The sequence below is a fragment of the Anolis sagrei genome, chromosome 4 (genome assembly GCF_037176765.1).
Source record: "Anolis sagrei isolate rAnoSag1 chromosome 4, rAnoSag1.mat, whole genome shotgun sequence".
Classification (NCBI taxonomy): Eukaryota; Metazoa; Chordata; class Lepidosauria; order Squamata; family Dactyloidae; genus Anolis; species Anolis sagrei.
The window spans coordinates 66,081,773-66,109,723 of NC_090024.1; the positions used below are offsets into that span (position 1 = coordinate 66,081,773).

The following is a 27,951-nucleotide window of genomic DNA, read 5'->3' on the forward strand; positions in this document are numbered from 1 at the left end:
TAGTTTGGAATATCAATATCGACTTAGAAATCTTTCAGTCCCCTTTTCTTTGGCTGCATCCATGTTTGTGGACATGTATCTCATATTGTCCCCAAATATGAACAGCTTCTCATAAGCATTTCTAGATGTCATATGTTATGCTGTAAGACAAGAGGTTCACTTATTTGTATTTTATTACTGGGTTCAAAGAACCTTTCCACAAGGGAACATAAAACCTTTGATTTCAGTTTAGCCAACCACAAGCAACTAACAAGCTCAACACTGGCATTTCTTGTTTGTTGGGATGTGACAACAAACAGATAAATAAAACAGCTGCTTCCGTAATACGTTGATTCTACCACAGAGCAGTTAACCTAGAATCACTTTTCCCTGGTATTTTTTTGGTGGCTCCAGTTACATCAGAGGTTCTCAACTAGATGTTTTGGCCTTCAACTCCCAGAAATCCTAACAGCTGGTAAACTGGCTGGGATTTCTGGGAGTTGTAGGTCAAAACACATGGGGACCCACAGGTTGAGAACCACTGAGTTACACATTAAATTCTCCCCACCCCCTTGCTTAACAAGGAAATGTCAAACTTCTGAAAAGTTTCCAAATCTAACACAGAAAATGCTAACACAGAAAAGCTGTACACAAAAGAGATGCTCCTCCCTAGCTGATCACTTTTGAGGACATCTGCCTCCTTTGGGCAAGCTTTTATGCCCATGACATTTCCACCGCTGTTGCAGACACAGCACATTTCTTCATAGTGTCTCATAACTGCTGATTTTATTGACTGTTCCCAAACTATTTACAAAATAGAATACATTCATATGTTCCATATATTACAACTGCCTGTATAAAAAAACCCTTTATTAAAACTGCAATAATATAATTTAGATTTTACACGTCATTATAACATAGACGGAAAAACTCTCCCAGTTTCATGACTGATAATCACATAGGGTTTTTTTTAACTGCAAGGCAAAGGGCCACATTTAAATAGGTGGATGAAAAGTGAAGGTGCCCACAGAACAGAAGGCATTTTATACATTATTTGGACTCCTGGTAAGTGCCAGCAATGCTCTTCCTGCATCAGAACCACTTGCATCTGATAGAGGGAGCTTAACACAGACAGGTGATTTTTCTGAGCTTTTTCATAAACTGATATTCTGTCATCTTAAGCACATCTTGTAATTGTCTAGACTTGCACAGTTTGGATATGAAACTGAAGTGACAAAGCTAGACGGGCCTCAAGTGTAGTAGTCATGATAGCTCCAATTTTTTGTCAGGAGTTTGAACACATAGCATCCAACTGGAATATTCTCATGTCAAATTCTTAAGAAGTCCCCTTCCTTTGTAGCTCCAGCCTTGCTTGTTTCTGCAAAGCAGAGGACGGTGACAGACCGTCTCCAATCTCTTTCAGTCTGTGATGCCAAACCCACTATTTCAAGCACTAAAAAGGCATGTCTCCTGTAATCTGTCTCGCAATCTGTTCATCCGTGGTCTCCTCTTTCTCCTTTTCACGATCTTTGTTCCAGTCTTTAAGGCCTTCTGGAAGGGAGGTGTCTTCATCTAAGCTCCCGGTGCCTTCGACAAACTCCTCATAGGTAGATTTTTCAGCAAATGGCCTGGGACCAAGCATTTCGACCATATCACTCTTATCCAAAACCTCCTTCTCCAGAAGTTGTAAAGCAACCTGAAACAAACACAATACATTTTGCATAACAGGTAAAACGGTAGTCTGACTTTCACAGTTCACTAGGTTATGATGTAGAAGACTGCTTCTCAAACTGTGGGTTCCGACCCCAAATGGGGTCCCCTTGGTTCAATGCTGGGGTTATAAAAAGTATAGCAGCAGGAACTGTTTTCTGACTACCACCTAGTGGCTGTTTTAGACATTTACATGGATCTGATGTGTAGCATTAACAGTGGACTCTGCAGAAGATGCTTCAGCTGTATTTCATAAAAAGAGAAATCAATCTGTTTAGAAAGCCTTGCTGACTTGTTATCAGTACATGTTTGGTTTTTATACCTATTTTATATATCTATATACCTGGGGTCATGTAAAGTAAAACTGGGCCAAAAGGGGCTGTGAATGGAAAAGTTTGAGAAATTAATGGGTTCACACATATATTCTCTCTATATGTGCTAGGAAAACCATGCTTAAACACACAAAAATAATCTAGTCAAAACATTTGGGCAAACAGTATAGGGCCCCCTGGTGGCGCAGTGGGTTAAACCACTGAGCTGTTGAACTGGCTGACTGAAAGGTTGGCGATTTTTCGATTCAGGGAAGTAGGGTGAGCTCCTGCTATTAGCCCCAGCTTCTGTAACCTAGCAGTTCAAAAACATGCAAATGTGAGTAGATCAATAGGTACTACTTCTGTGGGAAGGTAATGGCACTCCACACAGTCATGCCGGCCACATGACTTTGGAGGTGTCAATGGACAACGCCGGCTCTTTGGCTTAGAAATGGAGACGAGCACCACCCCTCAGAGTCGGTCATGACTTCAGGGGAAAACCTTTACCTTTACCTTATGGCTAATATTTCTGTGCACATCTTATAAAGGACAAAGAATAGCATATTGCACGAGTACTTTGCTGACCGCTCTCTGAGGAAAACCGAACTTCACAAACAGAATGACATGACCTATGTGTGTTTTGGGAGAGAGACAATTCTCACTGAATTCTTTATAACTGTCTGCTCATGAGAGTTGACAAACTATCTAAAACAGGCACAGGCAAACTTCGGCCCTCCAGGTGTTTTGAACTTCAACTTCCACGATTCCTAATTGTGGGAGTTGAAATCTAAAACACCTGGAAGGCCAAAGTTTGTCCATGCCTGCTCTAGAACATAAATGTCAAACTCATTTTCATTGAGTGCCACACTTGCCTTATGATTGCTTTCAAATGCCCATGAATTCATGGGTGGAGAATCTGTGGATACAAAGGGCCAATTATAATTTTTGTACATAGTCGTAAGTATTCTCCAGTTTTTACCCAAATTGGGTCCCAAGATGCCACTGAATGAAAACTTCCCATCACTTTTGATGTTGACTGGAGATAATGGTAATGACAACCCAACTGCACTTGTGGCTCTCGATTGGAGAAAGGTTAAAGGACATTTCAAAGTTAGATATCATATCCACAAGACTTGTATCTTGTGACTAATCACTTCCATCAACTCTAGTCATGTCGCATGTTGAGGAATATGGGAGTTGTAGTCCAGCAACTGGAGGTCCACATGAAACAGCAAGGTGGGCCAGATTTGTGCTGTGGGCCTTGTGTTTGATACATGTAGTCTAGAACAATATCTGAGATTACAATGTGAGCTGCAAAGTAGAAGGAAGAGTTGACAAAAAACCAATTTTCCTCCCTCTTTTTATCAAAAGAAAAAAAAAAGACGACCCTGGAGGGTCAAATCCAGTGTATAAAAGAAGAGGGGGCCATATGAGTGCCAAATATTTGAAATAACTCCTACAATCCCTAAGCATGTTGTATGGAATGGGTGGGATCTGTAGTCTAAATTCATCAAGACCACCAAGAGTTGCGTACCTCTGATGACTTAAGAAACCTGTAACGATGGAAGTGTAATCAAGACAACATATACCTTTTCAACCTCTGCTTTCTTTTCCGTCAGGAGGGATAGTGTCCGTTCGTAAGCCGTATTAATAAGTATCCGCACCTCTTCGTCAATCAACCTTGCAGTGGACTCACTGTATGGCTTTTCTAACACCATGTCCCCTTGTCGAGGAAGGTCAAATGAGATCTGCCCTACTTTTTCATTCATTCCGAATTGAACAATCTGGGAAATGAATGGCATACAGTATTTCTTATTAATTGATGGGATTTCTACAGCATTTCAGCCAAGTTATAATAAAAACTTGTTAGTTCTCACCACAAAAATAACAATGTAGCTTTAGCCATCAAAACTGACCAGACACTACATGGTTAACATGGCAAAACTGGCTTTTGGGCATTCTTATGCTTATTTCTTAAAAGGCTCGTGAATATTTATTGGGAAAGAGTGTTTATACACTTGAAATATGATCATGAACCATTACAATTTGATATTATAAATGTACTGCATCAGTAATCCAATTCTTTAAGTATTTCTTAAATATGAAAACCTAATTCAATGTTAGTCCTAACCCCTTATATCAATAAGATCCCAGATTTTTTCAAGTTCCAGTTATTCCATTAGTCAGGAATAACTGATTTATTTCTAAACCTCTGATGAAGTAAGAATCATAACAAACATATACTCTTGACTATAAGCCAAGCCGAATATAAGCCGAGGCACCTAATTTTACCACAAAAAACTGGGAAAATGTATTTACCCGAGCAAAAACAGAGGGTGGGAAATGCAGCAGCTACTGGTAGATTTCAAAATTAAAATTGATACCATTTAGTAGGCTAAATGTTTTTTCAATATTTACATAAAACTGTAATTTAAGATAAGACTGTCCAACTCTGCTTAAAACATTATTCTAACCTTCATCAATGTAAATGTGCTTATGTATCCTTCCAATAATAATAAAGAGAGAACAATAATAAATGTAATAAAAATAATAATAGAGTAAAATAATGGAAATGTAGTAACAGTAATAATAGAGTAAAATAATAACTGTAATAATAATTGAGTAAAATAATAAATATAATAAGAGTAAAATAATAAATGTAAAACAACAATAAAGCAAAATAATAAATGTAACAACAATAAAATAAAATATAAAATAGTAAATATAATAATAACAATAATAGAGTAAAATAATAAATGTAATAACAATAAATAAAGAAAACAATAAATGTAATAATAAAGAGTAAAATAATAAATTTAATAAAAATAATAATAACCCAGTAAAATAATAAATAACTTTGACTCAAGTATAAGCTGAGGGGAGTCCTTTCAGCCTAAAGAAAGGGCTGAAAAACTCATCTTATACTCGAGTATATACAGTTCACACAATATAAGTTAAAATTTGCAAGCAATTTATACATGCTAACTTTTTTATGGAAAAACACAGTATACTCCAGAATATAGAAAAAAATGAATATTTCCACCTAAAATCTTAAGAATAAAATAACTTCATAGTGATTTTGTTGAATAAAAACACATGAGCCAACTAAGTATAAAAAATGGTAGAAACCGGCAATATGCACAATCGTTTGATATTTCTTTCTGTTCTACTAATACCAAGTTGCTGGAGAGATGTAGGGTGGGAAATACATACCTGAGCATATGCGCTCTGTGTAACCTTCCTCAGATCGTCTTGTGCCCCAGTTGTAATCCTTCCAAAGAAGATTTGCTCTGACACGCGTCCTCCCAGCGTCATGCACATCCTGTCAAGCAGCTGCTCTTTGGTGTACAAATACTGCTCTTTTGGCAAATACTGAGCATATCCCAGGCCTTTGCCTCGGGGGATAATAGACACCTTTGGTCAGATGGGAAACAAAGATATTTAGCTATATACAATTGCAACAGTGGCTTTTATCATTTCCTTTACAAAACGGTTATTCCTACAAAGACAAAATAGCGGCTGCCACAAACTTGATTTTTTTTTTTTAAAAAAAGAACAAACAAGAATGTCTTAATGGTATGGACTTTCAGAAAAGCACAGTTCGATAGATAGACAGATAGACAAAAATAACAGAACATGCAAACAAGTTTTTTTAAGGTTATATGTTTTAAAATGGTGAGATTTATTAATTAGAAAAATGTCATTAACCTACTACAAATCTGTATTTGTCTATATATGTTGTGTGTCCATGGCATTGAATGTTTGCCATGTATATGTGCACTGTAATCCACCCGAGTCCCCTGCGGGATGAGAAGGGCGGAACATAAATACTGTAAATAAATAAATAAATAAATAAACAAACAAAGTTCCTTATTGTAAACGCAAAAACAAAACTTGCAGAAAACACAAAACTAGCAGATAGAAAAAACCCCAATATAATATAGCTACATTTCTACATTTAATTACCTTTTTATATAAAAATTCCTTATTTGTTCTAAAATAGGTAATGATATTTTGGTGAAGGCTTTTGTGGCCGGAATCACTGGGTTGCTGTGAGTTTTCCAGGTTGTATGGTCATGTTCCAGAAGTATTCTCTCCTGATGTTGCACCCACATCTATGGCAGCCAATACATATATAATAAACCCCACTTGTCCAGTTTATATATAAACCCCACTTGCCTGGTTTCCAACAGACCTCACAAGCTCTGAGAATACCTGCCACATATGTGGGTGAAATGTCAGGAGAGAATGTTTCTGGAACATGGCCATACAGCCCAGAAGATTCACAGCAAACTACGTAATGATAGTTTCTCAGTCCAGACTAAATATGTTTGTGGATAATTAAAAGATTTTTTGTGCAACAAAGGGAGGAGCAAATAGTCTACATTATTAAGATAATATAAGATCACACATATGTGAATGTTTTTTTTTTATCAAGTCAATGTACCTTCAGAAGTGGATCAGCATGTTCCAGAAACCATCCTGCCACTGCATGGCCAGCTTCATGATATGCTACTGTCTTTTTCTCCTCTGGTTGTAAGACCTGGGTCTTTTTTTCCAAACCTGTGATTTAGAAAAAACCCAATAGAGTAAATCCCTTTACTGCTGTGGTGTCCTTCTCAGGAGAGATGGGGGTTTTATGGAGAAGCGGAATTGATTTTGTTTTCCAAGAAAAAAAATTCCAAGAAAAAACTTCAGAGTGCTAAATAATTATAATTATAATTATAACTGTGGCACAAACCCGTAAAGGTGGCCCCAGTGGTGATCGGCACACTGGGTGCAGTGCTTAAGACCTTGGCCTGCACTTAAACACAATTGGCGCTGACAAGATTACCATCTGCCAGCTGCAAAAGGCCACCTTACTGGGATCTGCATTATTCGCCGATACATCACACAGTCCTAGACACTTGGGAAGTGTCTGACGTGTGATCCAATACAACAGCCAGCAGAGTATCTGCTGTGGACTCATCTTGTGGTGTTTCAAATAATAATAATAATAATAATAATAATAATAACAATAATAATAATAATAATAATAACAATAACAACAGATTCAACACATCTAGTTTAAAAATATTGAAAGCTTTATGTGGAAATTATTTTTTCTAGAATATCCACAATAGTACATAATTTTTCCACTTTTTAAAAGGGACTACATTAGAAAAAATACTATTTTAAAAATGTATCATATTTTAAGTGAACCCTAATTTCAGTACCACCGCCACCAACAAAAATATGCAAGATACACCTACGATTCCAGAATGCAACCATTTTTAATGATGTCTATATAGGAAAAATGTGTGTCTCAGAATGGAAAAAATACAGTATCTTAATACAATTTTCATAGAATACAACATAAACAGAGTTATACCTGATATATCAACAGCTTAACTTTTGTTGTGATATAACTATAGTACTTTCAAGGCTGATACACTCATTCTCTGCACAGTTTATAAGTTCCATTTCAAGCTGAGAAAATAATATCTGGACACTCCTTATTCTTGCTCCCACTCTTCAACACAGCAACTGAAACGGGGATATTGGAAGAAAATGTCCTGATGCTGTATTTTTCTGTGGAAAATTGTCTCCTTATTCCTGCTCCCACTTTACTCTTCAACACAGCACTCATAGAGACGTAAGAAATGAGCAAAATAACTAAAAAACATGACTGGTAATGAAATTACAACACATTTTTTTTGCCTCACCTCCTATTACTCTTTCAATGGCTTGTTCAAAGTGCTTTTGGTTTATAGAATCTGAAAGATGTCTGGCAGCAATTAAGGCAGCTTCATTGCATACATTTGCTATATCGGCACCTAAAGCAAAAAGAAAAAAAAGCAGTGATAAAAGTTATTTACATTATTTACCAGTTATCACAATGAATATTACCATTGATTTGAAGCGGGAAAGTAATATTTCAAGGGGGGAATAAGGCAAAAAAAAAAAATCCTCTAGTAAGAACAATGGGAACGTATGTAGTATAATTCAAACAAGGAAGCCATTGTTCTCCGTCTACAAGTCCCAAACAGGCCTTTTGATAACAGGGTGAGTTGGAGGTCTCACATTCATAGGGTTAACATAAGCTGAAGAGCATCATTGGTGGAATCCTCCCATCTGTGAAGCTTGTTGAAATATTTTAGATGTTTTAATTTGATAAGCCATACCTAAAGAAGCGTAATTCTCTTTTAACTGACATTCACAGAGTGACCATAAGTGGAAGTAAAATTTAGAGCAGTTAACAGCAACAAAACTTTTGTAATGCCATTGTCGGTCAAACAAAAGACAAATTGCTGGCCAGAACAATTTCAGAGGTGTCTAATGAAGGCCTGGGTAAACTTTGTCACTCCAGGTGTTTTGGACTTCAACTCCCACAATTCCTAACAGACTATTGGCTGTTAAGAATAGTGGAAGTTATAGTCCAAAACACCTGGAGGGATGAAGTTTGGCCAGGCCTGGTCTAGTAGTTTACTGGATTTTGTTTCATTCAATTCCTGCATCAGTGCTGCATCATAAATAATTCCAAAAGAGATTTGCCATGGGGTATTCGAGGGAGGAATAATAATAATAATAATAATAATAATAATAATAATAATAACAATCATTTATACTTCACCACCATCTCCCATAGGGACACTCAGGGCGGCTTACAAAACAGCACACAAAGGTGCCATACAATACATAAAATAAAATACATCAACATATACAATCAATAACATTAACCAGACATATAAAATGAAAAACAACCTCTATTAAAATAGAATCAGTAAAATATGGCTATAACCGTTGATTAAAAAATCCATACAATCAATGTAGCAGCCCAGCTGTATGCCCAATGAATGTAGATATAAAGTGCTAAGTAATTGGCAATCAGTTCTGGCTATTGTCTAAACCAGTGGTTCCCAACCTTTTTCTGACCAGGGACCACTTTGACCAGGGACCACACTCTGACATTAGTACCAAAAAGGTTACAAATCAGTTTTTGGTCAATTTTGGATTTGGTTTGGTTATTTGTTGAACAGTTCAAGAAAGGTATCCACTCTTCACCTCCCTGAATTATGCAATTAAGCAATCCTCTCGCAACTAATAAAAACAACGCAGTAGTCAATTGTTACAGTTTCTCTAGCAGGCTGTGCAAGGTCAGCTCCCACTGTAGAGAGAGATAAAAACGTTTGCATCCTAGAATGCGGAGAACACTCTTCCTTTGTTAGAATGGGACAATCTTCTTCTCTTTCGTTTGAGAGGGAGTCAGTGCTTTTTAGACCAAGGAAGAGAACATTTAAAGTAAAAGCAGACCAGCAATTTGGTCCTTAGCCTTAGTTCAGACCAGGAAATCAGTTCATTGGAGCAACATCCAGATCACTGTGTGGATTCCAGTGACCAAAGATAGCTTTAATCATCTCAAGGGATGTGAGCTCTTTTTACATGATGTTTTATTGTTGCATTCCTTTCAACACCGTCTCAGCAACCATTAAGCATAATTTCAGTGCATCTCTGACTTAAGTTTCATTTTGAGAGCCTTTGAGCCTAGTTGGCCAAAACTGAGTGGATCAGGGCCCTAGAATTGTTACAAACCTGCCCCCTCACTCTCTATATATATGGAGGGCAATTTTCTGTAGGGGAGAGCTCCTGTTACTCTGAAGAACTTCCCAAATTAAGGGGGGAGCCTCTACTGGCAAAGGACTACCCTTCAGAATAATGCCTTACTATGTTATGACTCTGATAAGGGAAAGGCTACTTCGTCTTCCACCCTCCTTCCCCCACTTACGTCAGCTTTGTCTGTTTAGCAGGACTCCTTAACAAGGTTTAGGACATCATTGAATATTAATTTCATTGTCTTTTTTTAAAGCATACCATTACACAGTAGCTGTTGTACAGAATACCTACCTGAAAACCCAGGTGTAAGTGATGCAAGCTTTCGCGCTAAATTATCTCTATCCAAGCTAGCATCTAACTTCAGAGGTCTAAGGTGAACTTTGAAAATAGATGCTCTGCCCTTGATATCTGGTGGCCCTTGAAGGAAAAAAAGGAAAATATATTTAAAATGGGCTTTTGAAAAGAATTGCAATAGTTATGTTTTTTACTTGTCCAGTGACTTGGATATAGTATTAAGTCTTTTAAATACATTCTCTTTAAAAAACATAACTCTCTGCTGTGAGTTTTCCAGGCTGCATGGCCATATTCCAGAAGCATTCTCTCCTGACATTTCACCCACATATATGGCAGGCATCCTCAGAGGTTGTGATGTCACAGCAACCCAGTGATTCTGGCCATAAAAACCTTCGACAACACATTGAACATAACTCTCCATTTACAAAGAGCTTCTGCTGTGAAGATCTTTTCAAACTAGCAATCCAACCTTTCTGGTACAGGTACATGATGGCTCATCCCTAAGCTGCTTTCTGCATAATTTAATTTTTTTCATTTATTTAAGTTGATTTCTTTATGAAGTTAATTACCACAATGGAGAACAGCTTACCAATGAAGATCTGCCTGTCAAAACGACCTGGCCTCATCAGTGCAGGATCTAGGATATCTGGTCGATTGGTGCCTGCCAGAATAACTACATTTGTTGTGGTATTAAAACCTGTGGACAGAACAAAAAAACGATCAAAATTAAAGAATTAGGTATATATTCCTTGCTAGCAAATGCTTTCTTGTCAAAACAACTCTAATGAATTCAATGCATGTTTCTTTGAGAGTGTTCTCGGAACGAGACTGTTTTCTTCCAACATTTAACTTAAAATTTCTCATGTCAGTCCAATTTATCACAGGTCCACGCTGAAAATATCTATGCCAACAGCAGTTATGCCACCATGTGAGCACAGCAAGTCAACAGCAAAGAATGAGGAGGAAGTGCAAAACAGTTGCAATGAAAGCTTTATAGCACAAGCATTTACAATACAGTTAAATAGTTTCTTTCAATATTCTGAGCAAACTTTGTATACACTGTATTTGTTGGGTTTTAAAAGTTGAGAAATGCATTCTGTGAGATCTAAACCATCAGAGGCTTTCTGCTTCTATTTATAATTATGAAAAAATTATATATGTCATATGTTAAACTTGGAAGATGGAGAAATGCAATCCGTGAAATCTAAATGGAAACGTTTTGCTTTTGCTTAGAATTTGAGAATTCTTTGCACTCGGATCTTAAAAGCTGGAAGTATTTTGTATAATGTATTCCAAAAGCCAGAAAGTTATATTTGCACTTTTTTTCTGGTAAAGGTTTACATGTATGGCATTTTGCTTGCATATTTTGTACACTTATGCAGCAATAAGGGCCATAATAAAATATTGTTTTTGTTTTTGTTAGAACTGTTATCATCTTTAAGTAATTAGAGATTCTGCAATGTTGGTTAACCATTACAGGGACTAAAAATTCAATATGCAACTAATTTTTTTTTACTTATTAATAAAAAGCTAGGGCATTTTTATTTTCAACTCTACTCTGAAGGTTAAGGTGTTACTCACCAAGTTATTATATAAGGCAACAGGAAAAGAGCACAGACCAACAACTGAACATCTCACTCCAACTTATAAGAACTAATCATAGCTATAAGGCTTTGAAGTGTTAGAAACAGTTTTGGATAAAAACTGGCATCGTGAAACCACGGTCAAGAACATGACTTACTAAGTAGTACTTAATGCTCTAATTAGTATCTGCCAGGATCTTACTACTACTACTTTACACAGGGTCAAACAATCGCTTGATTTGCTATTGTTCGTTGTTAAAACTTATATGTCATCAGAACAACCTACTTGATGCTAACTAGACCAGTAGTTCCCAACCTGTGGTCCGTGGACCACAAGTGGTCTGCAAGAATTAAAATATGGTCTGTGGCCTCACTGTTACTATATCGTTACAACAAGAGCGATTGGCCTCATGAAACCCTCTTATAGAGCCGAGGCTTATTAAATATTGTTTTCTGTGGGCATGCAGATGGTGACTCCTGAATGGCATGTGCTCTGTATCAGAAACTAGAGCTGATATGGTCTATTCAATGCAATTTTCTGAATCAGCACCCCAAATAACCAAACCATATCTAAAGTTGACCAAAAACTGATTCGTAACCCTTTTGCTACTAATGTTGGAGAGTGGTCCCTGTCCCTGGTCAAAGTGGTCCCTGATTAAAAAAAAAGGTTGGGAACCACTGAACTAGACAATCTCTTTACAACAGCAGTATTACTTTCATATAAAAGCAGTGACTCACACCATAAAATTTCAGAAGGAAAAATAGTTACCATCCATTTCTACCAACAGTTGATTGAGCGTATTTTCTTGTTCACTCTGCCCTCCAAAGTTACCTCGTCCTCTCTTCCTTCCTACTGCGTCTATTTCGTCAATGAACAGAATGCAAGGGGCATTTTTACGAGCCAGGACAAATAAATCCCGGACCTTAACAAGAAGAACAAAAGATACATGCAATTATGTAATGCTACACCACACACTGTTTGATCAATGCTACTGAGCAGATTACATGGCTGTTTTAATATTTCCTTTCTATTTGAACGAATAATTGTGTTCAACATGTTATAAAATAAATTTGAGTGCTGAGATTTTAAAAGCTCGAAAGGACAACTCTAGGAAGCATTCAAACGTTTTTGTATTTGGGTAAGAAACAACTGTTTTGTGCTTGCCAGCAATATGTAAGAGCAAGAACTGTAGATCTTGGTTCAAGTGCTATTTCTAGCAACAAGAGACAAAAGTTGGGTGCACTTAATGAATGATATAATATCCAGATAATTGTGAGGTTGGATCTTAGAGGTCTCAGCTTACTACAGTTCACATCCCATTTGCCATTCCATGTGGAAAAGCTGTATGTGTGTGGGGGTGCGTATAACCTCCTTCCTGCTCATGAAGATCTGTCTCTGGTTCTACCTTCCTTTCCCAAGAGTTTTTGGAGCATTTTGAGCCCCCAGAGAATTACATGAGAGAAAAGGATGGATTCTGGACTATACAAAACTTGTCATATTTCAAGAACTCTTCATGACATGACCTTCAGCAAGACATTTCTAGGACTGTGTGTTACCAATTTGTGATAGCCTGCTAGAATTTTTTTTTAAAAACACACTACTTGTGTAAGTAATGTTTCACACCACATATAGTAGTTCCTTTTATTATAAATTGGAAATATTTACTTCCCAATTCATTTTAAACAGTATATATTACTTTTCCTAACTGAAGTCTTCTGGAGATTGGCAGTTAGGGAAAAATTAGGGATTTAAAAAAATGTATATGTTGTATTTATTAAGCTATTGTTGATGGTTTATTGTTGTTGTTTATTTGTTAAGTCGCTTCTGACTCTTCGTGACCTGATTTATGTAATGTGCTATTTGGAGCGCTTTTAGTATTATGCAATTTTTATTGTTTTAATCATTGCTCACTGTTTTGAATTTCACCCATGGGAGAAAAGGAGGATAAAAATAAATTACTATTACTGTACTTTTTAATAATAATAATAATAATAATAATAATAATAATAATAATAGCAGCCAGCGGGTGCCATTTCACTTCTCACTTCTTTTGTTGTTAATACATGGACAAAAATGTTAATGTTAATATGTGGTCTTCTTTTAATAATCACGAAGTTGTAACATCAAATATTAGAAACATTTGGAAGAAATTCTTTTATCTCAGAATACAATCAGATGAAATTATAATTCTACAATACTACAGCAGAATGGAAGTTACATTTCTCTTTTATAATAGCTTGCAGTCAGCTATTGAACTATGATGTGCGTAATTACCAAAGTGTCGTGCTTTATCTCATCTTTGGCCTACCAATCTGGACAACATCCTTTTAACAAGGGACACTGAAATAACAGAAGAGAACCAAGGACTTACTCTTGCAGGACCCACACCAACAAACATCTCTAGGAATTCAGACCCATTTACTGTAATGAAGGGGACATTGGCCTCTCCAGCTGTTGCTTTTGCTAGGAGAGTTTTCCCTGTGCCAGGAGGCCCTGTCAGAATAGCTCCCTGAAAGAAAAGACATAGCGAGGGTAATAAATATTTTATTATTGTTGTTGTTGCTGAGTTAAAATGGCATCAAACGGCATATTAATTATGCAGCCTAGATTCACCCTAAGACCAATTAGAAAAAACTATTCTAAACTAATTCTTGGTTTCAAAATAAACTCTGTCTGTGTGTGTGTGTAAATTGGTGGAAAAGAACAAGTGCTCCTTGCCTCTTACTGAAAAAAGAAGCAAAGTAAATACCGTAAGATTATAAAAGGAAGATTGATAGATATAAAATAAGTTCTTCTGAATTCACATGCTAGCAAGGCTTCCTCTTCTTGTACATATCCAAAAAACACAGCACCATCACAAAAATAACCCCACCTGACCTATGGCTATGATTTGGGAGAATTAAAAATGGCCTTAAATTCGAGGTTGCTAATTTTGTTTAAAAAAAGGAATAGAACTTCAGCTGTAACAGCTTGATATTTTAGGCTAACTTTATTATAATAAATACATGACTAGAAATTGCTCACCTTTGGGATTTTGGCTCCAAGATCTTGATACTGTTTTGGATTTTTCAGAAAGTTCACAAACTCCATGATCTCTAATTTGGCTTCCTCGCAGCCAGCTACGTCTTTGAACTTTACGTCGATCTCATCCTTTAGGACTTTGGCTGTTGTTTCACCCACGCTAAAGAGTCCCCCCATTCCCCGTCCTGTCCGGCCCATTCCAGCCGGGCCTCTTCTTAATGTGTACAGCAGAAAGCCAACAATAAGGACTGTGGGCAACATGCTCAGAAGAAATGAGCTAAAAAGAAGAGTAAAACGTAAATGTTAATAACTAGCTAACTTGTAACAAAAAAGTGGGGGATATACAGGCATACAAAAGCATTTGCATCTTATGAGTGATGGCACTTAGTGAAGTTGAATTTGTTACGATACCTAAAAAGATTAAGTAATTTATAGAATATTTATGATCTACAATGCAATGGACAAAAAATATTATTTCAGCTTAGGAAGCAACATTCAATTGTGGCTTTTATTTAATATCTAAATGCAAAGTGGATTATTTGAACATAAAAATGAATATATGTATTGTTCATTACAATACTTTGTAAAACCAGACATTTACAAATCAATTTGCTACAAGAAAGTGTCCCTAAAGAATTCCCAACAGCATATACTCCTTTCCCTGAATGTTCACTTGCAATATTTATTTATTTATTTGTTTGTTTGTTTGTTTACGACATTTATATGCTGCCCTTCTCACCCCAAAGGGGACTCAGAGTGGCAAGTTGTCTGCATAAGATGTGAAGTAACATCCCATAAAAGGAAAACTTTAAAAATGAAACATTCTGTTTGGTGCAAACTTAAATTGCAATTTTGATCTCAGCCAGTATTTGAAATAGATGGAAGAGGAAGTTTGGATGACCCCAAGGGAGTAAGGGTGCACTTCACAGAATGCATACTTCTAGGATGAAACCGTTGCGGAACTATTTCTCTGAATTGAGAGGTCACAACTCAGAGACTTCTCAATGAAATCCATCTTCTGTCCCAATATAGTCAACTCAAACCTTCTTGCGAGACCAATGATACTGATTTTTTACAGCGGAGTCTACAGACATTCATTACCAAGATTTCTATCTTTTAAAGATAACATGAAATAAATTCTATTGTGATTTCTATGATTGAAAAGACTTACCCGTCACTCTCTGCTGAGTACACTACAGGTAGCCTATTTTCCCCTTCAATTCCCATCTCAAGCTGTGCAGTTTCCAAATTTCGCTCAAAGGTGTCAACACTTCCAATATTAAACCATACATATTGCTGTCAAAGCAAAAGCAAAAAATAAAATAAAATAAAATAACAGTGCCTCAGTTTCAGAAATTATAAGTAATCTGAGCCACACAGAAATAAAAAACAAAACAAAACAAAACAAATGGTTTTATCAAGTGAGACACTACCCACACCTGGCTTATCATATCAACTAGACATAGAATAATTTTAATTGTACTGTTTACACTTACTTTTTTCTGAATATGGAAATGTGGAATTACTTCCATCAAACAAGCTTGACTAATGTGGTTACTTTTTAGCATAGAAAAAGGCATATAATTGATTGCCGGATGATTTCCTAACTGCTGTCTTTATACTTTGGCTAGATTTTATGGCTTCTATGGGCCCTCTGGTGGCGCAGTGGGTTAAACCAATGAGCTGCTGAACTTGCTGACCTCAAGGTCACAGGTTCAGATCCTGGGAGCTGGGTGAGCTCTCACTGTTAGCCCCATCATCTGCCAACCTAGAACTTCGAAAACATGCAGATGTGAGTAGATCAATAGGTACTGCTCCAGCACAGCGATAACGGCGCTCCATGCAGTCATGCTGGCCACATGACCTTGGAGGTGTCTATGGACAACGGCAGCTCTTCAGCTTAGAAATGGAGATGAGAACCACCCCCCAGAGTCAGATACAACTAGACTTAATGTCAAGGGGAAATCTTTACCTTTACTATTATGTTTTTAATATAGGATTTTTGTATGCTATTATTTTGACAGTGTACTTGCAATGATAGGCAAGAATCATAAAGATATTACAGAAAAATACGTTTATAAAGGTTTAACTATAATTTCTACATTTATAGTGCATTTATAGTTTGCTCCAAGGTTCCTCCTTTTTTTCCTTTTTGCAAAGGGATCCTGTAAAACCCAGGATTACTGTAGCACACTCCTGCCATAGCACACTAATCTGCAAACATATTTAATGTCTTGTCTCAATGGCTATTTGTGAAGCTCACAACAAAGTATAGTGGTTGATTTGTGGAGTAAGTATGGAGGTCTAGAAAAAGTTTGTTGAGCATTTGAAGCAGCATAGAAAGCTTTCCAAGTTAGGGCCTGTACACTTAAATATTATCTCAGTGAAAACACACAATTTATGGTTAGAGAGCAAATTATAACATTAGACTGAGTCACATTTGATCTACTACTAAAACGCCTGCTGTAATTTTAGTTTCCTAAGATTTTCATTGTGTAAGTTCAGACTTGAAAAAAAGCCCCTGGGGAGAACAGTTTATTCCTGAAATGCAAGGACAGAGATCAAGCCAAAAATAGGACATTAAAAGTCACTAACAGCACTATTGCAACAATATATTCTTTCAAAGTTATGACTGATGTTGAGCAACCCATTTTGTAACATTATGTTAAAAAATGTTAAGAGAGAAAAATAAAAAAACTATCCATAACTTCTTGCTGCACAGGAATTACAACAATAAATTGTTTGGAGTCTTCAGGATTTGTAGAGCTGGGAAATTCCAACCACCCTGTTGGGAGTAGCCGAGGACTTCATGTCCACTACAAAAATCATGTGTCTACCTCAAGTGGGATCTGATCTGACTCATGCTGCTAGGCATACTCTGGATGTTATTTTCTGCTATGGTGATCTGGAGGTGGGGGAACTATAGTTTATCATCATGGATGAGTCTCTACCTGGTGAGGTTTAGACTTGGTGGGATTCAAAAAAATAAAGGAGAAGAGAACCTATTAGGATGCTCCTCATGAAGAAGATTATGGATCCAAATTTAGTTTTGATTGTCTTTGGGTATCTTCCTGCCACCTTGGCAGGCAATTCTGTCAAAGTTAAAAATTAAAATTTACCCCTTCAATTGGAGTCTTTCCTGGTGTAAACACGACTCTAACAAAGCGCTTGTTCACCACTTCTAGCTTGTCCACCTATGAGAAAATAAATACAATTATGAATTATTACCAATACTATTTCCTTGCATGAGATTGCATTTGTTTCTCCTTTGTTTGCAAACTTATTCACACTATGGCAAAAATACATTCGAGTTAGAACTATCCTCCCCCAGAAACAAAACACAAAACAGGTGATTATTTTTCCATCTGTATTCATCACTAACCTATGTAATGTAAAATGCCATTAAGAATGAGACTGGAAAAGAAAAGAAAAAGAACGAGAGGGCAACATGACAGATTTATGTCTTTAAATATGACACTTTTTTGTGTCGGGGTGACTTGAGAAATTGCAAGTTGCTTCTGGTGTGAGAGAATTGGCCCTTTGCAAGGACGATGCCCAGGGGACGCCCGGATGTTTTGCCATCCTGTGAGAAGCTTTGCTTATGTCCCCGCATGAGAAGGTGGAGCTAACAGAAGTGAGCTCATCCCACTCCCCAGATTCAAATTGCTGATCTTTCGGTCTGCAGTCCTACCAGCACAAGGGTTTAACCCCTTGTGCCACTGGGGGCTCCGTGGCACTACAACCTCATCATACAATAGTAGTAGAAAAATTTAAAATACTAAAGTTGTGTAAGGAAGATTACTTTTGTGTGTGCTTAAAAATCCATCCCAAAATATCTGCTTTCTCTAGACAGATTCTTTCAGAAGAAAAATTCAGGCTGAGAGAAAGACAGCAGGATGCAAGCTGACCATCTGCTGGAAGAAACTGCCATCTACACCAGTGGCCCTGCTCCTAGTGCATGGAAACATCCTATGTTTCAAGGGATGCTGGTCTCCGAGGACCAAATTTCTTATTATCTGAAAGCTGCTTTTCAAATCAAATTATTTACATTTCTGAGTGTAGGCAATAGTGCTTTTTCCAAATTTGGGTAATGTCAATGTAACTTTTGAGATCAAGCAATCAGCGCTAACTTGGTTAACAACTCATCCATGCTGCTCAGTTTTCTTTGGAGAACATTTAGAGCAGAGCTTTCTAAACTATGTGTTATGATACATTAGTGTGTCGGCTCCAGTGTGTAGGTGTGTTGTGCAAACAAAATGAGAAACCTCTGTGTCTGTGTGAAATAAGCAATAAATCATGATTTATATATGTGTGTGTACGGTGTGTGTGTGTGAGTGAATGGTTTTCTTGAGATACGTTGTGTTCTTATAGATTTCATTATTACAATTTATGTATGCGTATTTATCTCTTACAGCAGCGGTTCTCAACCTGTGGATCCCCAGATATTTTGAAACTTCAACTCCCACAAAACCTAACAGCTGGTAAACTGGCTGGGATCTCTGGGAGTTGTAGATCAGAACACCTGGGGACCCAAAGGTTGGAAACCACTGTCCTAAAGGGAGATTCAAGTAAAACTGAAACACCATGTTGCTAAATGATACATGTCTAAAAAGTGTGTCATCAACATGATTTTTTTATCTTGCCCAATCTATTTCTCTATTCTGGAATCTAAGTGGGAAGCATACAGCCCTCAATATGTTGCTGTCAACAGCTTTTGCTAGGATAGCCAATGAATGTTGAAGAATACTGAGAGCTGTAGTTCAATAATAACTGGAAAGCCACATAATTCCTGTCTCTAATCTAGATCAATCTGTGTTGCCTGTTCTGTGAAATGAAACCTTATCCAGTGCTGAAAGATAAGCGTTCATTTGAAAGCTGAATAATGAGCTTTCATCCAATGCTACTTACTACTCCTTTGGAAAGATAGTTATTGACAAAGTCTTTCCATGTGATTTCTCTCCCAGAATTCCTGAAGAAAAAGTAATATGTCACAGCAGCCCAGAAAATAGCAGCGCCCATGAAATAGAAACGGAATTCTTTGTCATCCCAAGGAAAGTCGCCCTGAAAGAAAAATAGGATAGGGGGGAAAATATATTAGATCAGGACAAAAGCTTCATGTGTGAACATTGTGGATTTTCTAATTTACCCACATAAAAGAATAGGCACATATTTTCAGATAAAACATCCACTAAGATGTCCCTATAAACTTCACTGCAGAGGAGACATTTATATGTAAACAAGGAGTTCACACATTGAGCCACAGCCTGTGTTAAAGTGACTGGGGCTGCTGACTTTTGGAAGAGCTCATCCCAAGCAATGGACCACATCCATGTTCCTGGGTCAACACTACTATGAGCTCAAATATCTACTGAGGCATAATACACTTCACCTCATGCACCCTTTTATTTCAGTAACAACATTTCAAACAAAAAATAATCTAGATACCGCAGCTATCATAATTGTTTATTGAAAGGATATCATAGCATTAAAAAATAATGATTCAGAGCAAAGCAAAGCTACAACCAGAAACACTAAAAAAGATGGATTGAGAGACCTTTTGCACTCTGGACCACCAGCCAGTATCTTCTTTCTTGCCACCTTTTTTTCCTCCGCCTCCACCACCTCCACTGCTGCTCGTCCTGGAAGGTCGCTGGGAATTAGCTTGCTTTACATCTAAAAAATTTACATGCAACGCTACTATTAGATGGATTGGTAATCGGTTGACTGGACAAACCCAAGAGGTGCCGGCCAAAGACTGCTCCTAGAGAAAACTGCTCCTAGAGTAAACTGACCAGCAGGGTGCCACAGGGGTCTGTCCTGGGCCCAGTGCTGTACAACATCTTTATCAATGTCTTGAGTGACAGAACAGAGGGCAAGTTTATGAAATTTTCAGATGGCACCAAACTGGGAGGGATAGCTAATACCCCAGAGGACAGGATCAGAATCCAAATGACCTTAAGAGATTAGAGAGCTGGACTGAAATTGATAGAATAAATAGTTACAGGGAGAAATGTATGGTACTATACTTTGGCAACAAAAATGAAATTCACAGTTATAAGATGGGTCATACCTGGCTCAACAACAGTCTGTGTGAGGGATCTAGGAATCTTAGTAGACACAAGCTGAACATGAGTCACTTGTGTGATGTGGCACCTAAAAAACTAAATGCAATGCTAGGCTGCATCACTAGGCATATGGCATTGAGATCGAGGGGAGTCGAAGTCCCATTCGATTCTGCTTTGGTCAGATCTCATCTGGAATATTGTGTCCAGATCTGGGCACTGCCATTCAAGGAGGATATTGACAAGCTGGAAGGTGTCCAGTGAAGGGTGATTAAAATGATGAAAGGGTTGGAAACCAAGCCCTCTGATAACAGCTGAGGGAGCTGGGTATGTCCACATGGAGAAAAGAAGGCTGAGAGGTTAGATTGGATGACTCTTGTGACCTCTTCCCACTCTGTGATTCAAAATTGATTTAAAGACCAAAAATACTAAAAATAATATGAGAATCCCTGTGATGGGCTTTGCTTTGTTGCTTCAGTACAAACCACAGTTCTGCAAAACCATAATTTAACATAATATTTAAAAAACATATTTTTAGAAGACAATGGTCAGTCACCAGCTTTTGCATATTCTATCCTATGCCTCACTTCACAATATCTAGTATGGTATGACTCCCACATCTGTGGGAATGGTATCTAAGTCTTACAAAATAGGTATTTTTAAGGTCCAGCATAACATGATGGTATTTCGAGGTCAGCAGTTCTCAATTTCAATAGGGTTCATTATTATCTAGGGTTTTCTGTAGCCATGCAAAGTCCAGGAATAAATCGTTCGTGGATATGGGGGTCGTACTGTACAACCAGAGCTTTGAGAAATTTAGGTTCTGGAAGAATTCCTTCTTGCCATGACATTAAAACATTATGAATTTCCCTACAATACTGAATGGGGATGGCAAGCTGTAGGTAAACAGAATATCATGATCATACAATTCCAGGTCAGTTCTATTGGACATCACACTGCAGCTTGATTGTAGCATCTCGATCCTTACCACAGATGTTACAATAGTTATTTATAGAAATTTCAATTAAGTACTTGGAACATCCAGGAAATCACTATACCGGCATTACAATGATTTATTATTAAAATGTATTATGCTAAGTCCTAAGTACTTGGAAAAAGGAACAAGAAGAACTATGTAATATTCACAAATAATGATGGACTTTCAGGAAGACAACTGGGTAGAAACTGTCTGTGACTGGGATGTCTCTGACAAATGCATTCTTTTACATTTAGATATCAAATTCTGCAAAGACCAGTGCCAGTTTAATGGAAAGATGTTCCATACTCAGTTCAGCTTTATTTCTAACATTAAGCACTTCTGTTTCATCTATTAACATCTTAGTAGGTACATTCAAGACACACACAAACATAAAATATGTCACACAGAGAAATCGAGAATTTTATTATTTTCAGAAGCTAGCTTTGTTTATGTTCTTTCATCTCACTTTACTTTTGTTCAAATTTTAGCATTTAGGACCATTAAGATAAATAAAATCCAAATAATACACAAAATGAGGGAAGTAAAGGGAACCAGACTTTTACTAAAATGCCTAATTTATATTAGCCAAGAACTGCCTAGTAGAAATGCAGACTGCTAACTTGAAATTCAGTGGAATGTAAAGGTGCCACATAAGAAATAAGCAAGGCACAACATGGAACTAAAGCATAGGAAATTAATGGCATTTTTGGTGGTCACTTCCTCTAATTTAGATACGGAAATAGTACACAGCCAGAGGGACTACTGGAATAAACAACAGACTCTGTTTAAAGTAATAAAGATCATCAATAAATTTCTTCTACATACAGGCATCAAGTGAAAGTACTTCTTGGTACCTTTGGTTTCTCCATCTGAACCTTTTGTGTCACTAGTTTTCTTCCCTTCAGGAAAATATTTTTCAAATCCTATTGAAAAAAAGTAGCATCAGTGAAATCCACTTGCACTGCATATAGAAAAGGAGGCAATGCAACAAGCAGGAATAAGAGACAAAAGCATGTGTTTTCTCTAAACAGAGAACCACAGCAATTAAATTTCCCACCAAGTAACTCTGGATCTTCGGCACTGTCATATAACCCAGGGTCCTTCCACACAGCCCTATATCCCAGAATATCAAGACAGAGAATCCCACAACATCTGCTTTGAACTGGGTTATCTGAGTCCATATTGCCATATATTCCAGTTCAAAACAGATAACATGGGATTTTATTCAGCTGTGTGGAGGGGACCTCAGCCTTCCCTGAGAACTACATTTCTGGAAGAAGTTTATTGCTGAATAATTTAGGCACAGCTATGGCCTTGAATGTGGGGAAAAGGAAGGAGAATATGCCTGTTTGGGAAGGAGGTTGGTTCCAACTTAGTACAGTGTTCCCTCACTTATTGCGGGGGTTCCGTTCCAGGACCACCCGCGATAAGTGAAAATCCACAAAGTAGGGATGCCATATTAATTTTAATATTTATACATTATTTTATATATTATTTTCTTACTTGAGTTTCCTTACCCACTTCCTGGCCTATCCCAAGGGCGTCTGCCTGCCTCCCTGGCCTCTGTAGAGCCTCTGGAGCCACGCAAGCAGCAGCAGCCAAGGAGGCAGGCCTTCCCCGCCGGGCCTCAGGCCACCACACTTCCAAGGTTTGTGGACGCCTGGGAGGTAGGCCTTTCCCGCCATGCCTCAGGCCACCGCACTTCTGGGGTTCCTGGCCTCCCTTGGACGTAAATATTTAATATTTTTATTAATATTTTCAGAACCCTGTGAAACAGCGAGTCTGCTAAAAGTGAACCGTGTAGTAGGGATGGAACACTGTATAGATAAAACCAACGGTAGGACACCTTTTGCTTGTGGTTTTCAGTTATCTCTCTCATTATTCAGAGTTAGTTCACATTCACATTTCTTGTGAATAATAATAAAGAGTGCATTAATATGATATTGCAACCGTTACCTTTTGGAGGTTGGGAGAATAGTCGTCTATAAGCAGCAATGACATTTACAAAGACATCGTTATTTCTGTTCATAGGAACTTGGGTAGCCACTTGGTCATGAAGCTGGGAAAAAACAAGCTTAATATAAATTTGAAAGACATTTTTCGAAATCACGTAATCACTACTGAATGAATGAGTTGTTTATTGTACTTGTCATTGGTCATGACATCAAATAAAATACAACTCTAAAAAGTACAGTATACACTTTCCAATATAAACATTAAAACTTGTTTGATAAACTAGCTTTTTAAAATTACAGTTTCTATGCTTGATTGGAAATACTTTCTGCTGGTTTCAATATACTCCTTACTGGGATTCTCCCCTAGTCAGTATTACATGAGAGAGACACCTTCCCACTCCATTCCTGCAAGCTACATTGAAAGCTTATTCCTGTGCAGTGGGGGAATAGTGATACATTTGTCCCCCCGGATTAAAATGCAATTTTCCTGTTTTTGTACATGAAGGGATTTAAACATCAAAGTATTTTGGTCTCCTTGGGATGCTTTGGATCCAAACCACAGCAGATACTGAAAGTGCCTCTCATTCTTTCAAAACAAATGCATCTCCTGGCATCTGTTGGATTTTTTAAAAGAGGAAATGAATAATTGAATGATAGGTATGATGTGCCGGCGACAACAACACCACAGCAAACAATAACAACAGTTCTTCGTGGTTAAGGTTGTTTTGTATTGAATAGCTTGTGTAGCCACCATAATGAGTGACCCTATGTAGATAAGTAGACTGGCAGGCCACCTCTCTACCACCAACCTGCTTCTTTTGGGGGCTAAATACAGAAAAAGCAGTGCCTCCTTGTCCACACCCAACCCAGACATGGAGTGCATGCACATTGTAGAATAAATGCAGTTTGGCATCTTTTTAACTATCATGGTAACATACTATGAACTCCTGGGAATTGTAGTTTTAGAAGGTATTTAGCCTTCTCTACCAAAGAGTGCTGGTACCTGACCAAATTCCAACACCCAATATTTCACAGCAGTTAGAGACCCCTTCCACACAGCTGAATAAAATACCACATTATCTGCTTTGAACTGGAATATATGGCAGTGTGGACTCCCAGAATATCAAGACAGAAAATCCCAAATTATCTGAGTGTGGACTCGATAATACAGTTCAAAGCAGATATTGTGGGGTTTTGTGCTTTGATATTCTGGGATATAGGGCTGTGTGGAAGAGCCCTGAGTCCACATTCCAATTCAAAGCAGATAATGTGGGATTTTATTCGGCTGTGTGGAAAGCCCTCAGCCTTCCCCGAGAACTACATTTCTGGAATAATTTTGTTGCTGAATAATTTAGGCACAGCAATGGCCTTGAAGAGGGGGTGGGGAGGAAGGCTTCCACACAGCACTACTTCCCAGAATATCAAGGCAGGAAATCCCACATTATCCAAGTATGGACTCAGATAAACCAGTTCAAAGCAGATATTATGGGATTTTGTGCCTTGGTATTCTGGGATATACGGCTGTGTGGAAGGGTCCTCAGATAACCCAGTTCAAAGCAGATATTGTGGCATTCTCTGCCTTGATAATCTCATGGGAAAGCTCAATTCCACAATCCTCATTTTAATGAGCTCCCCTCCGCAAATAACCTGCTTCTCCTTTTATCTCACCTGTGTTTTTAATCAGTTTTAATCAGTTTTTTAAATCATTTTCTCGCACATGTAGCTGCCCATTGTTACTGTGACTGTGTTTATTGTAATCTTATATTGTTAATTCTATAGTGCAGTTGCATTCATGGAGGACGGGGAGCAGAATAATCCATCGTTCTCCAGTGAGAATGGAAATGTAGACTACTAGCTATCTTCCCAAGTTAACTTTAAAACAATACTGAGTAGGAACTTTATGGTTAGGTTTATTTAAGAGCTGGCTTCAAGCAACACAAGAATCCTTCAAGGCCTCTTTGGCACAGGAGGCTGAACTGCAAAACCAGGAAGTTCTCAGGGCCTTGCCACACAGTCATATAACCCAGAATATCACGGCAGATAATCCACAATATCTACTTGGAACTGAGGCCCCTTCCACACAGCTGTATAAAATCCCACATTACCTGCTTTCAACTGGAATATACGGCAATGTGGACACAGATAACACAGTTCAAAGCAGATACTGTGGGTTATCTGCCTTGATATTTGGGTTATATGGCTGTGGTAGGACCATTGTGAACTGGGGGCCCTTCCACACAGCCCTATATTCCAGAGTATAAAGGCAGAAAATCCCATGATATCTGCTTTGTACTGGGTTATCTGAGTCCACACTGCCCTATATTTCAGTTCAAAGCAGATAATGTGGGATTTTATTCAGGTGTGTGGAAGGCTCCTCAGTCCACACTGCCATAAAACCCAGTTCAATGTGGATTTCATACAGCTGTGTGGAAGGGGCCTCAGCTTCAACCTCATCTCTGCTTTGGAATCCAATAGGTCATTTTATGTAACTCTTCTTTCAACCTCATTAAAAAGCAAGGTAGGAAAAATAATGGCCTGCTTGAAAGCATTGTGGCATAATACAAAAAACATGCCCTGTCTCCATGCTATGGAATCGTGGGACTTGTAGTTTAGTGGGGCACCAACACTCTTGGGCAGAGAAGGGCTCAAGGCCTTGTAAAACTACAACTCCCAGGATTCAACAGCCTTCAGCTATGGACGTCCTTGCCTTTCCTTCCCAAGGGACTCACCAGTCTCCGGGAGCGGGAAGGAGCTGCCAGGCTTCGGCCCCAGAGCAGAGGCTGAGCCCCGATGGGAGAAGAGCGCCGGCAACAGCCCCGCGTCAACCAGAGGTAGCGGTGAGCCATAGCCGACGACCCAGGCCCTGAGGCCCACTCCCTCCCTCTCTCTCTCTCTCTCACACACACACACGCGGAGGGCGGGGTTAACCTGGCCACACCCACCGCGCCGAAGGTGACGCAATCACGTTGCCTCACGTACCCCATGCGCGCGAGGGGGAGAAGCCTGGCACGCGCAGGCTCTTCTGATTGGTTTGGCCGCTGCATGAAGCTTCGTTCAAGGAAGCCGCGTTTCTGCTGAGAGAAAAGGGAAGGAAAAGCTATTATCAAAGGCTTTCATGCCCGGAATCACTGGGTTGTTGTAGGTTTTTTCGGGCTATATGGCCATGTTCTAGAGGCATTTTCGCCTAACGTTTCGCCTGCATCTATGGCAAGCATCCTCAGAGATAGGACGAGGATGCTTGCCATAGATGCAGACGAAACGTCAGGAGAAAATGCCTCTAGAACATGGCCATATAGCCTGAAAAAACCTACAACAACCCAGAAAGAAAAGCTGCTTTCACCAAACTGCTGCTCACTTCTCACAATCTTAAAGAGGCAGTATCAAACAAAACTCAGTGGGGAAAAGGAAGAGTGCAATCTTCGGATTACAATTTCCAGTCTTCCTTACCAAGCTGGGGCTGATGGGAGGTGCAGTCCCAACAGTACCACTTTTGATTTAATGGGAATATATAACCTTTAGCAGTTCATAGATGCTCCACTGAATAGGACTCCAACCTTAATGACAGCAGCACAATTTCTGACTACTAACTGTAGGTTATATCCCTCTATCAGCTCCAGCTCCTCATGCGTGGACATGAGAGAAGCCTCTCACAAGGATGGTCAAAACATCCGGGCATCCTCTGTGCAACGTCCTTGCAGACGGCCAATTCTCTCACACCAGAAGCCACTTGCAGTTTCTCAAGTCGCTCCTGACACGAATAAATAAATAAATAAATCTACACTGTTTTTCTTGTCTTCAGGATACATTGAAATGTGAAATTGTTGTTGTTTATTCGTTCAGTCGCTTCTGACTCTTTGTGACCTCATAGACCAACCCACGCCAGAGCTCCTTGTTGGCCATCACCACCCCCAGCTCCTTCAAGGTCAATCCAGTCACTTCAAGGATGCCATCCATCCATCTTACCCTTGGTCGGCCCCTCTTCCTTTTTCTTTCCATTTTCCCCAGCATCATTGTCTTCTCCAAGCTTTCCTGTCTTTTCATGATGTGGCCAAAGTACTTCATCTTGGTCTCTAGTATCCTTCCCTCCAATGAGCAGTCTGGCTTTATTTCCTGGAGGATGGACTTGTTGGATCTTCTGGCGGTCCAAGGCACTCTCAGAACTTTCCTCCAACACCACAGTTCAAAAGCATCTATCATCCTTCGCTCAGCCTTCCCTAAGGTCCAGCTCTCACATCTGTAAGTTACTATGGTGAATACCATTGCTTTGATTATGTGGATCTTCTTTGCCAGTGTGATGTCTCTACTCTTCACTATTTTATCGAGACTGGACATTGCTCTCCTCCCAAGAAGTAAGCGTCTTCTGATTTCCTGGCTGCAGTTTGCGTTTGCAGTTGCACAAAGTCTGTCACTGCCTCCACGTTTTCTCCCTCTATTTGCTAGTTATCAATTAGTCCGGTTGCCAT

General features: G+C 38.6%; 1 protein-coding gene across 1 annotated transcript; it reads right to left on the reverse strand.

The window, feature by feature from the left end:
- Positions 1–155: 155 nt before the first annotated feature.
- AFG3L2 (AFG3 like matrix AAA peptidase subunit 2) lies at positions 156–26,409 on the reverse strand. Its single transcript, XM_060775023.2, has 17 exons — positions 26,218–26,409; positions 23,490–23,592; positions 22,388–22,456; positions 20,047–20,165; positions 19,401–19,553; positions 17,612–17,686; positions 15,664–15,788; positions 14,496–14,769; positions 13,843–13,980; positions 12,240–12,393; positions 10,477–10,584; positions 9,885–10,010; positions 7,706–7,816; positions 6,448–6,563; positions 5,214–5,414; positions 3,590–3,784; positions 156–1,675 (listed from the first exon to the last, which is right to left on the reverse strand). Exons 1-17 carry the CDS (start codon positions 26,332–26,334, stop codon positions 1,433–1,435), a joined length of 2,427 nt encoding a protein of 808 aa, XP_060631006.2. The 5' UTR covers positions 26,335–26,409; the 3' UTR covers positions 156–1,432.
- Positions 26,410–27,951: the final 1,542 nt, after the last annotated feature.